We start from the raw sequence: 12,386 nt of genomic DNA on the forward strand, positions 1-12,386 counted from the left end.
CTTTTTATGACATACTAGCTTTCTGCCCGCGGCTTCGCCCACGTTTTCAAAGAAAAACCCGCGTAGTTCCCGTTCCCGTGGGATTTGATAAAACCTATCCTATGTGTTAATCCAAGTTACCTTCTATATGTGTGCTTAATTTCATTGTAATCGGTTCAGTACCTATTATTTGCGTGAAAGAGTAAACAAATACACACACATCCTCACCAACTTTCGCATTTATAATATTAGTAAGATAAGATTGTTTAGCAAATAAAACAATCATTATAAAACAACAACTTCAATAAAACAACCAACTTTAGCGTTGCATAAATGTATTCATATTTTGATAATATACAAACGTATGGTTGCGACTTTCATATAATATATTTTGATACAATTGTTATATTTTCATGATTACTGCATCTACAACATAATAATGGTTTAGTAGGTACCTTCGGTATACGTCATAAGCACTGTTTTATATTCAACTCTTAATTGAATAAACAAGTTTCAAGTACATTGAAGCCTGTACCGTGGGAATTTATATTAAAACGTATTTATTTGCATTACATAAAGAGGATGTTGTGAAGAACAATGTGTATAGATATTTTAAATTATAAGTATAAGATTTAATGATTGAGGTTCACTGCATCGCACCTTACCTAAAATCAATTAATGTACAGAAATTTCAAATTGCAAACAGATACAAAAAATAGTCTTAAGGAAAAAATAATATTTAGATTCGTTAAAAAAGATGTTGTGTTCGTTGTAGTTATTATCTTACATGATAACTCATTAGTTATTGCCATCCATACAACAAGAAGAAAAAAAAATTGTTATTCAAAATGGTTGATTAATCTGCTTCAAATACGGAAAGTCACCAATAGAAATACAAATAAAAAGTTCACCATGGAAGAGCCATTAATTAATTGTAACTAATGAACGTACACTTTACTGCCACAGTTGTTATATCACAATTACATCAGTAAATCAAAGTCATTCGTGGTAATTACTTGGCGGTTTGAACTTGGCCGTGTCGACTCGAAACAATTCAGATTTTACGCGATTATCATCTCGGAACGGCTATAAGGTCGAAGTTAATGAATTAAATGATTAATTTTAGTTTAAGAATGCTATGTAAATAAACCTTCAAACCTTAAACCTTTTTCTCATGGAGAATGCGTGTTTTCAACAATTGTAATAATAATAATAAAACGTAGACACAATTTTGAGTAAAATTTTGCTATTCTGTTGTTGATATGAACCATAATATATTAGAATAGCTATAAATAAACTGAACTGAATAACATATATGTATAAGAAAACAAGACAAAATGTACATGAATCTATTTCAGCTGAAGTTTCCTACGTAACAATTGATAGCATTAAATTACACTCAACAATTTGAGTAGCCTTATATTATATTATACATACCATGAATCATGTAACGTGACAAATCGCCATCATCAACTCCATCACGATATTATCTGACTCATATTTAATAGATAAATAAATAAATAAAAAACACTTTATTGCACACACAATACAAAACAAAATCAAACAAAAATAATACACAACGAAGCGGTACAAATAGGCGGCCTTATCGCTAAGAAGCGATATCTTCCAGGCAACCTTAGGATATAGGAAAAGTATGAAGAAAAATGAATAATTGGATAGTAGAAGGAGCATAGCGAGGCATTATTAGAAGGTGCAAATAAAAGTAGGAAATAGATAAATAAATACAAATATTAATACATATTATTATATACATAGCAAATAAAGGAAAATAAAGAATAACAGGATGAAAGTAAGTAGTTAAGATAAATAAGAACGGATGAAACATTTAAACGTTAGTTGTGAAGATAATGCTGTTTGACCAAATACTTGAAAGAGCTGATAGATTGAGCTTTCCTGATGTTTAATGGGAGCGAGTTCCACAACCTTACAGCTTGCACGGTGAAGGAAGTATCGTAAAAACGGGTTTTGTGAGCGGGCATGCGAAGCGTAAGGTTGTCCAAGGAGCGTAGATCGAGTTCATGGGAGGAACCCAAGAACACGAATCTATTTTTAAGATAGGATGGGGATCTAGGGTCAAAAAGGATATTGTACAGGAGGGAAAGGATGTGAGTATTCCGGCGAAGTCGGATCGGCAGCCAATTAAGTCTCGAGCGATATTCTGAGATATGATCATATTTGCGCAAGCCAAAGATGAATCTGATAGCAAAATTTTGAAGTCGTTCTAATTTGTTAAGTAGCTCCTCATTAAGGTCTGGAAAGCATGCATCACCATAATCAAGGATAGAAAGCAACAAAGACTGCGCCAGAACAGTTTTCGTAGGAACAGGTAAAAAGTTGCGCAATCGACGTAAAGATGACGTAACACCAAAAACCTTACGGCTTACTTGTTTTATGTGTTCGGTCCAGGATAGGGTTTGATCGAAATGAATACCAAGGTTTTTAACCGATGTACTATATGGAACTGGGACTCCATCGATCGAAATACGAGCTAAATCCGGAAAAGAAATCTTAGAAAGGAAATAAGAACTGCCTAAAATAATAACTTGAGTCTTTCCAGGATTTAATTTGAGACCATAAGCTTGAGTCCAGTCGACAATGGATTGAAGGTCAGTGTTGATGCGAGTAATCGCTTCTTCAAGATTTTCCATTGACGAATGGGTGTAAATTTGTAGATCGTCTGCGTACAGATGGTAGAGAGAGGAAAGTTTAGAAGAAATAGAATTAATGAAAATACTAAAAAGGACGGGTGACAACACGCCGCCTTGAGGGACGCCAGCAGAAACATCACACCATGTGGAATAGGATTCATCCACCCGGACGCGCTGCCGACGACCCTGCAAGTAACTACGAAACCAACCAACCACCGCAGGAGATACGTTAAGAGAACTAAGCAGAGCTAACAGGATATCAAAGTCAACGGTGTTAAAGGCATTGGAGAAATCGAGGAGAGCAAGGATAGTTAGCTGCTTATTGTCCATTGCCAAACGAATATCCTCTGTAACTTTGACAAGAGCAGTGACCGTGCTATGGCCCGAGCGAAAACCAGATTGTAAAGGATCTAGAAGGGAATTAAAGTTAAGAAAGGAGCACAGCTGTTGTTGCACTAGCCTTTCAAGAACTTTAGATAGGAATGGTAGAATGGAAATAGGGCGATAATCGGAGAAATTGGATGGATTATTTTTTTTAGGGAGTGGAATGATGAATGCATCTTTCCAGATCTGGGGAAAAGAACTCGAAGATAGGGAGAAATTAAGGATGTGTGTAAGGATGGGAAGGATAATATCAAGAATGGGCAGAATCATAGCACGGCCTATACCATCACAGCCGAGAGCATTCGAAGCAATGGCCAATGTATTCTTCTTAACGTCACTGGCAGTGAAAGGTACAAGAATGAACGGAGGAGAGTCAGGAGTTTGCATGGTAGAAAGAAGTGAAATGGTATCAGTTTTAGTGTTACAGTCCAGAGTAGACTTTGACGAGGAGAAATGTTTGTTAATAAGATCTAAATTAATATTTACAGGAAAAGAGATATTCTGAGATTTACCAACTCCAAGTGTTTTTAAAAATTTCCAAGTGTCTGCAGTGTTGCCGCTCTCAACGGATTTGTGAATGTGGCGTCGTTGTGCATCTCTACACATCGTATTACAGCGATTGCGAATTGCTTTATATTTTTCACGATTGGAGTCCGAGTTATTCAGTTTAAATTTGGCTTTCGCCAGATTTTTTTTGTGAACAATGGATCTAAGTTCATCTGTCAACCAAGGAGCTGGAACATGCTTCATTTTAACCGCTTTAATTGGCGCATGAGTATCGTACAGTTTAGTAAGTAGTAAATTAAAGGCTGCAACTTTGGAGTCTATACAATTGGCAGATGAGACAGGTGACCAATCGATTTTTTGAGCATCATCACACAGACGCTCGACGTCCATTCCACGGAAACTGCGCTGTAACAATACTTTGTGCTTTCTTTTGGGAGGACGAACACGGTAGGAAAGGAAGACAAGGTCGTGGTAAGAAAAGGCATCGGCAGTGCACTGACCGTGCTTAGAGACAAGATTAGGGGAGGAAACAATAATCAAATCTAGGAGAGAAGGACAACAGCCAGGAGAGAAGTGAGTAGGATTGAGGGGAAGGATATTGAGGTTACAGGAGGATACGATTGTTGAAAGCTTGTCACTCCGGATGTCATTTTTAAGAAGACAGGTGTTAAAGTCTCCCATAAAAATGACATGGTCATAGAGAGGACGTAAATTCTCTAACGTTTTTTCAAACGCCGGAAAATAGTTAATAAGAAGGGAAGGGACATAGAAAACACCTAAAAGAAGTTTAGTGCAGGAAATCAAGACTTCAATTAGCAAGTGTTCGGCCTCGTCGGCAGGTGGCGGTTGTGGAGATGTGCTGATAACGGTGAAAGGTAAGTCGGAGCGTAAGTATATAGCAACTCCACCACCCACCCGACCGGTACGGTCGTTACGTACCAAATTGAAGCCAGGTAAGGAGTAAGAGGTAGAGGAAAGACAAGGCTTGAGCCAGGTTTCGGAAATAAGGATAGCGTGAATGGAGTTAGAATTAAATGATGCATGCATATCGGTAAAATGTGCCGGAATACTCTGAGCGTTGATGTGGATAACGTTAAAATTTTTTAAAACATCGGAAAAGGTAGAAGTCAAACATTTATCAAGAGGTGGGCTGTCAAAACTCTGAAAACTATCATCACAACTATGAGCGCTTACGAAGGAATCACAGTCACTGTCATTCGAAAACGAAATGGTGGACTAAATGTAATATATATTAATATAAGAAAGAAATTTGTATATATATAAATAAATAATATCAAATATAAAAATATATATATATGTAGATATAATTATTATTGCGCAGAACAATTGCTGCTTTACAGATTTTATATTTCTGGTTTGATGTCATGATATTTTAAATGTATCAGTATTCTAACAACTTTGTTAACATACTTCTTCGAACCGTAGATTATTCTCATATTTTATTCAATTAGGTTGGTATAATTGCATAGTTACAAGTAAAGCAAAGCAAATAATTATTGATTTTGAAATATGTTAACCTTATTGTTGTAAGACATGCAGTTTTTTGTCGTTGAACACTGTAATTTTTCCATTCAAGCATTTGGAAAAGCTTCAGGCGTACCTCATTTGTCGGTTTTCAAAAGACTAAGTTAATAATGATAATATATTATAGTCGAGCCAATTTAATAGGCAACATCTACATCGTCTATCAATTTTATCTTCGAAGAGAGGTAACCTGCTTAAAAACATCGATTAAAGTGTATTAATCGATACGGATTTGAAACATTTGTCAATCGAATTTATTAATTTATGATGATTTTTATTCACAAGTTATCAATACATTCGATTCTAGATGTCAGATTTCGATTTTTTGAGTAACGTCTCTAGCAATTAAAAAGAAAAAAGGTTTATTGACACAAAATTGTAGCGACGTCAGTTCTTCAATTCAGAAATTGTTTATTATGTTTAGGATGGTTTATCAGTAAAATGAAATCTTAAAATAGCTTGTATCGGTCATTATTATTATAAATATGTAATCGTAATTGAAAAAAGTTAAGCAAATGTGCAGTTCTAACAAAACGAAATATCATGTTATTCTATGTCGTCGTTACTAGGTTACGTTGTTGAATTTTGTTGAACTGTCAAATGTTGCCTATTAAAATGGCTCTACTATAATTTTTAATTGAATAATATTAATAGAGACAGTATTTTTAGACACATAACTTTGCCCAAACTCTACTTTCTACATACATATCTATATACAAACGTAAACATATCTACTGAACATATCCTTGAAATTCATATTTTTCCTCTCTTCCATAGTTCCATAACATGCACTGCAGCCCTAAACACCTCTTTAGTGATGCAAATCCTCAACCTTCATCCTATAAGGAGTTGTTTATGGTCTCAACAAAGAAGCACGTACACTAGATACCAAAGATACAGATACCATGAAACGAATAACCTTGGGGTTATAGTGTATTATGTTGACAAAAACAGAGCACCGATTCTAATTCATTAATCGACCTTCACTTTAATTACGGTTACGTCTCGTTATTTAGATTTGATTACTGTTTGTATTGAGGTTTTAATAGTTTTGTGCTTGAGGAAAGATAATACCTAGTAATATTGTAGAGTAGATGAAGACTTATCAGTTTGAAAACAATCAGCATTGTACACTAATTTTATAAAGATGTGAGTTGGTTTGTTCGTTTGAAATTAATAGGCTCCGAAGGCGGAGGACTAATCTTGCTGGACCGTGAAAAATTTTTATACCAGCAAAAAGCTACGTTATACCTAATGAGTGATATAGGTATATTTTTTATTTTTATCCCGGGCAAAGTGATATAGCCGGTAACAGCAGCTTCTACTTAATAACAGGGCATAGTATTGATAGTATTTTACTCTCGTGTATGACGTAAAGATTATCTTCTACACAGCAACATGTTTTCTGCCTGAAATAATAAATATAATTTTATATTATTACAGTTGGATGCTCAACAGCGGTACACGCTGTTCCAGCGAGGGCTTTGGGAAGTGGCTCAGCAGCTGCCCAGAGGTGGGATACGGGACTTCCCAACGTTTAGACAACTGCGGTTGCTGTCTATCATCGGACCTGCTGCTCTACCACCTGACCAATTGGACAGAGTAAGCAACGTTGATATAAATATCTTCCTTTACAAAAATACTTCCTCATTTAACGGTATAATCAAAAGTAAGGCATGAAAAATTATATTAATATAGTTTTATTAGCTTCAGAAAACTATTAAGATTGGCCGTGCAGACATAATATTTATAATGATATATGAAATATTGTCGTATGTCTTGACGGCTTCCTTGACTATCAAGAAACAATACCAACAAAAGTTAGCTTTGTAGACTCACTAAACGTTGTAAAGTTTTCCTTAAAACAAAAACAATATTATTTTAATCCTGACACTAACTGATAAATGATATTTCACAGTACAATAGGATAATAAATGACATGCTGGCTGTGTACAATACGGCTGAAATATGCGCTTACAACGAACCTTTTAAATGCGGTCTCCATTTGCAACCCGAGCTGCAGTTCATCATGTCACACTCCAGGGATTGGGATGAACTCCAACATGTATGGACGGAGTGGAGGAGGAACACGGGGAGGAGGATCAGAGACTTGTATGAACAGCTTGTGGACCTGACCAATCAGGCTGCAAGGTTGAACAGTAAGTTAATAAAAGTATTCTTTAGTCTAATTATATATTCTAGATTTATAGAATAATGCGAAATAATCAATCTTCGTCATTCGATATTTATAGCACTCTGATGATGATGATGACTTACTTGAACGGTTATATGACTCATTAAAACTAAATAGGAAAACGGTACTTTCTGGCATCTAAATGTATGATTCTTCCATGGACCTATTATAATTTCCCAGAAAAAAAAACAAGGGAATAAACCTAGAGAATTTATCTAAAAACATAATGTAGAGTAGAATCACCTAACAGATTTTAAACGCCTTTTTACTTTTTTAGCAAATAATCAAAACGGTTTTTCTGCTTATATACAATCATTGTATTTCGTTCTCAGATTTCACGGATGCGTCAGCATACTGGATGTTTCCCTACGACTCATTTAATATGAGACAAGAAATTGATGAAATATGGGATCAGGTTAGTGAGCTCTTTAAACACAGAATCAAATACGGAATAAAAATTACTTTGATTTTAAGTTTTTCTCTAAAATTAACCGACACTATAATTCGTATATATATAGTAACTAGCTGTGTCAATGGAAAAGTCCCATCCTTATTATTTCAATATCTGCTTAATTTTTACATAAAATTTCAGGTAAAGCCTCTATACGAGCTTTTACACGCTTACGTCCGCCGCCGCCTCCGCGAAGCGTATGGCCCGGAGCGGATTTCAAGGTCAGCGCCGATTCCTGCTCATATCCTTGGTGATATGTGGGGTCAGAGTTGGAACGGAATCATACCCTTCACGCTACCGTATCCAGGGAAGAAACTGGTCGATGTTACACCAGAAATGGTTCGCCAGGTTAGTGATATCTATGTTTTAGTTTGTAAATAGTCTTTGATAAGTAGCGACATATTGTGTTGTTTGTTATTGTTATAACTAAAACTTTACATATTTTAACTATCATGAATCAATAATATTTAATTGAATCCCATAAAATTAAATTCAATCAATTATAATCAAATCAAGCTTACATAGGAAGAATAAGTATTTCTTGGCTAAATTTGAATTAAATAAAACTACAATCAAATCAACGTATGTATCTTTAATACTTAAAACAATTTTCACATTCCAGGGTTTCACTCCACTCACAATATTTCAACTGGCTGAGGAATTCTACGTGTCTATGAACATGTCTGCAATGCCGCAAGATTTCTGGGCCCTCAGTGTCTTCGAGCAGCCTGCGGACAGGCAGATACACTGCCAGCCTTCTGCTTGGGACTTTTGTAATAGACACGATTATAGGTACTTTATTGGCTCTTTATGCTACGCTTAAAGTCATATAAGAAAACATGATCAATATGTTAATAACATAAGTAATTCGTTTTTATACAATTCATTCACATTCTGTACAATGAAATATACATTTAAAATGTTGTATTCTTAGGTTGTATTCTATAACTTAACAAAAAATAGAGCCGCTATAGAGCTTTTTATTTATTGTTAGAAAAAATAAGGAGTCATTGTCACATTTATATATCTTCTCCTTTTAACACATGGCATAATATAATTGTGTCCGGTTTTGTTTGGACGCACTTGTATTTATAAAAATAAATGGCAATAATTTTATTACAGGATTAAAATGTGTACACACCCAGACATGAAGGATCTTGTCACAGCTCATCATGAAATGGCGCACATACAATATTTCTTATCATATAGAAATCTACCAAAAGTCTTCCGTGACGGAGCCAATCCAGGTTTGTTAACCCAAATAACTGCTGTTATTTAATATCATAATAATTTAATCTTAACATTCTTCCGCTTAGTATAAAATGTTTATAATCCTTTGTGAAAAACGTAATGAGTACATATTGCATATCAGTTCCAATTTACCTGTTTCAGAAATAAATTGAATGTTATTGTCTCTTAAATCGGTACCTACCTAATATTCATGACACACAAATGTGTGTCATGAATATTTTTATTTCATACTTTTTATTGGCTACTTAACAATAAGTACTGACAATACATTAGAATAACTTGGCAGTTGTTCCAATAACAATATATCACACAAAAATATTGTCTATGACTAGCATTCGTGTTTTATATGGCCTAAAAATAGTAAATTACTTATATAAAATTTCTAATAACAGTTAAAACGCTAAATATCGCAACAATTGATATCAGCGTCATCTCTTGGCTGTTTCCTTTAGCGCTGTTACAAAGATCTGTGTTGCACGAGCAATAGGTGACGAAAAGCTCGCCTGTGCCCGTTTGTTTTTTGCATGCGTTCATTTTGAATTCATCTTTGAGATATCCGCATTTTCGGACAATTCTGACTTTTCCATAAACTGCAATAAAACGGTAAATAATTAGTTTATGAATGGTTTTTTATTCCTGGAAACTTCCATCTATTGTTTTAACCAATCTAGGTATAAATTAATATTATGGATGCTGTTAAAGTAACTAAATAATAGATATGTCTCAAACGACAGATTGCATCAGCAATATCGTCTATCTAAATATAAATATTCTTTAGAAAATGGAAAGCTCATTTACGAACCAAAAACAGAATTAAGTGCAAGAAACATAAAGGTGAAAAAAATAAGTTAAAGAAGCACAAAGGGTGGCCTTATCACTATGCAGTGATCTCTGCCAGGCAACCACGGAGAGAAGCGAGAGCGAAATATGTTGTAAAACAAAATAAAAGCATAATTTTAGATAGAGTAGAAGTAATGAAAGAATATAATAAAATATATACACATGATTATATTATATACATTTCATATATAAACGATATTACGAATTTAAAACGATGATTGTACAATTTATCTTAGTATGGCGTTCTTAAAAAAAAACACTCACTTTCCATCTTTATGGTCCTACAAAAAGTAGCATCAACAGGGGGAATATGATCCAATTCCAAGGGATCTTTGAGGGAGCAATTAACGACACCTAAATTGAAGTGGTCGAAATTCTCTCCACACCTTGGATCGAAGGCACTGTTGCAGTCATAGCAGAATATTGCTGATACTGAAAAGATACATTGCAAAGGAAATTTAAATAAGTCTCTAAAATTAATGATGAGATTTATTATTCATTATTTCTAAATTTTTAAGCGATTTCGAGTGAAATTTTAATAAGTTCTTCAAATTAGTGACAAATGATATTAATTAATACGCATTTACTCTGCCAATTTTTGTGAATAATGTATGTAATAGATGTCAATGGGTCAAAAATCGGTAAATCTAGAGTTAGATAAAGTCAAGGACTAGGAATGTTCGATCTTAAATAAATTTTCGAATTTGTCCCATTTATAATATTATGTAGGTATAAAAAACAAGTAAAATATTGAAAATTCACTAATGATATCATTTTACATTTTTCTGATATCGATCAACAATTTTATTACACCACATAATTATTAGAGGATAGTTAATACTGCTTAATGTATAAATAAATTGACGGGGAATTATTATAAAAGCACAACAAATTTATTAAAATTTTCACAGAGAAAACTATTAGATTAAGTAAACCAATTCGAACATTTTATAGTCAAAGAAAAAGTTACGTTATATAACTGGTTAAATTTTGTTGTACCTGGTAGGTATATATATTATGTTAAGTATATTAATAGGTAGACAATGGGTATTGATTTATAAGCAAAGAAAAGTTTGTTTCAAGTTCAACGCAGTAATCCAATTCAAAGAACAGTAAGGTTTCTTCATCGCCTATGACCTATATTTCAGATTATTGGTAAAATTGTGGTACCAGATTGTTTTGATACGTAATTTATAACCAGCATTTTAGGAACTGTTTTTTTTTTTTTACTGGAATCATTGATCTATGCTTTTTCTGCTTAAATTACCTCAAAAATTGTAACTTGTAAATGAAAATATTATAAAACTATTCGTTTCTATTTATACAACAAATTACATAAAATTCTAAATGTTACATAATCATGATTAGATGTCAGCTTTCCTTATTTTATAACATTATAACACTCTATATAAGAGAAAGTTAGTGTAAATATCTAAGGATAAAAAAATATTCGTCATCGTCATATTGTATGGGAGTCTACGAATGTATGCGAACTTTACAAATTAGGAAAGTATAATAGATAAGGGAATTAACCATTAATTTATGAATGAATTATGTATTTTATCTTTATTTGGTTTCATATTTTTGCCTCTATTTTTTCTTAAAAAAAAATACAAGATATTAGTTTCTCAATTATCACAAGAACATCAAGAGAATGTATGATGGTAAAAATAATGTCCTATAATATTTATTTATTTATTTATTATATCTCTAAAGAATACCTACATCACGAGAAGATATAAAGCTTGAAACAAGGGCTGCAGTCTCCCCTTAACACATATTATTATTCACAAATAGGACACAAAGGAAACCTATAAAAGGAGTGCAAACAAAAGAAAAAACAAATGAATAATCATTATTAAAAAATATAGGCGATTACTTACCATAATTGACACTACATAACAGGGAAATTGTAAAAGCAATGATATTTTTGAACAGTTTCATGATGGCGATTAAAACAACACTAGTTATGAGACACACGATAGAAAGCAGTTTTTTCACTATCTAAATTACGTCAGCGCTGTGAAATTATAATTGAATTAAAGTTAGTAATGCTTCCACTACTGATTGGAAGCGATTCGATAATTTAATATTTTACATGGTTCTTAAAAAATCAAAGCTCTAATCAGCTACGTTGATTTTTAATTATAAAAGTTTTTGTAGACTAATTCAATGAATAATTATATTAACCAATAATGGTGTAAAGTCTGGTTGAGAATCTTAACTCTAAACATGTAATTTTTGTGGTAGAAATAAATCATAATTATCGAAATTTATTTAAATTTGTCGTCGTTTTTATTAGTAATGTTCGAACGAAAGAAAAATTATTAAAAATAACTTAAGTGTAGCTTAGCTTACAGTACGATATAAACTTTACACTGTATAATGTTGTTAGGCGCCCTCTACCTCGGCTTTAATACCGTTAACTAAAAGGGCACAAATTGATTTCCTATAGCTGATTGTTTAAGAGTAGCCTAACCGAGGTCATAGGCTATACTTATAAAATCGTTTGATATATCCGGTTCACCCCGTCTGAGATAATGAATTTGTTTTTTACCAGGAAAAT

General features: G+C 33.3%; 2 protein-coding genes across 2 annotated transcripts in view; one reads left to right on the forward strand and one right to left on the reverse strand.

The window, feature by feature from the left end:
* Positions 1–12,386, forward strand: part of LOC123693399 (angiotensin-converting enzyme) — a 102,646-nt gene that overhangs the window by 6,652 nt on the left and 83,608 nt on the right. Inside the window, exons 2-7 of the mRNA XM_045638477.1 lie at positions 6,528–6,686; positions 7,003–7,243; positions 7,611–7,693; positions 7,871–8,077; positions 8,352–8,521; positions 8,852–8,976. Of these exons, the coding sequence (XP_045494433.1) occupies positions 6,528–6,686; positions 7,003–7,243; positions 7,611–7,693; positions 7,871–8,077; positions 8,352–8,521; positions 8,852–8,976 (985 nt within the window). The remainder of the gene's footprint in view (positions 1–6,527; positions 6,687–7,002; positions 7,244–7,610; positions 7,694–7,870; positions 8,078–8,351; positions 8,522–8,851; positions 8,977–12,386) is intronic.
* On the reverse strand, positions 8,305–11,840 carry LOC123693404. The gene is made up of 3 exons (XM_045638481.1): positions 11,704–11,840; positions 10,085–10,252; positions 8,305–9,570 (listed from the first exon to the last, which is right to left on the reverse strand). Exons 1-3 carry the CDS (start codon positions 11,762–11,764, stop codon positions 9,350–9,352), a joined length of 450 nt encoding a protein of 149 aa, XP_045494437.1. The 5' UTR covers positions 11,765–11,840; the 3' UTR covers positions 8,305–9,349.

This window comes from Colias croceus, chromosome 7, assembly GCF_905220415.1.
Source record: "Colias croceus chromosome 7, ilColCroc2.1".
In the NCBI taxonomy this organism is placed as follows: domain Eukaryota; kingdom Metazoa; phylum Arthropoda; class Insecta; order Lepidoptera; family Pieridae; genus Colias; species Colias croceus.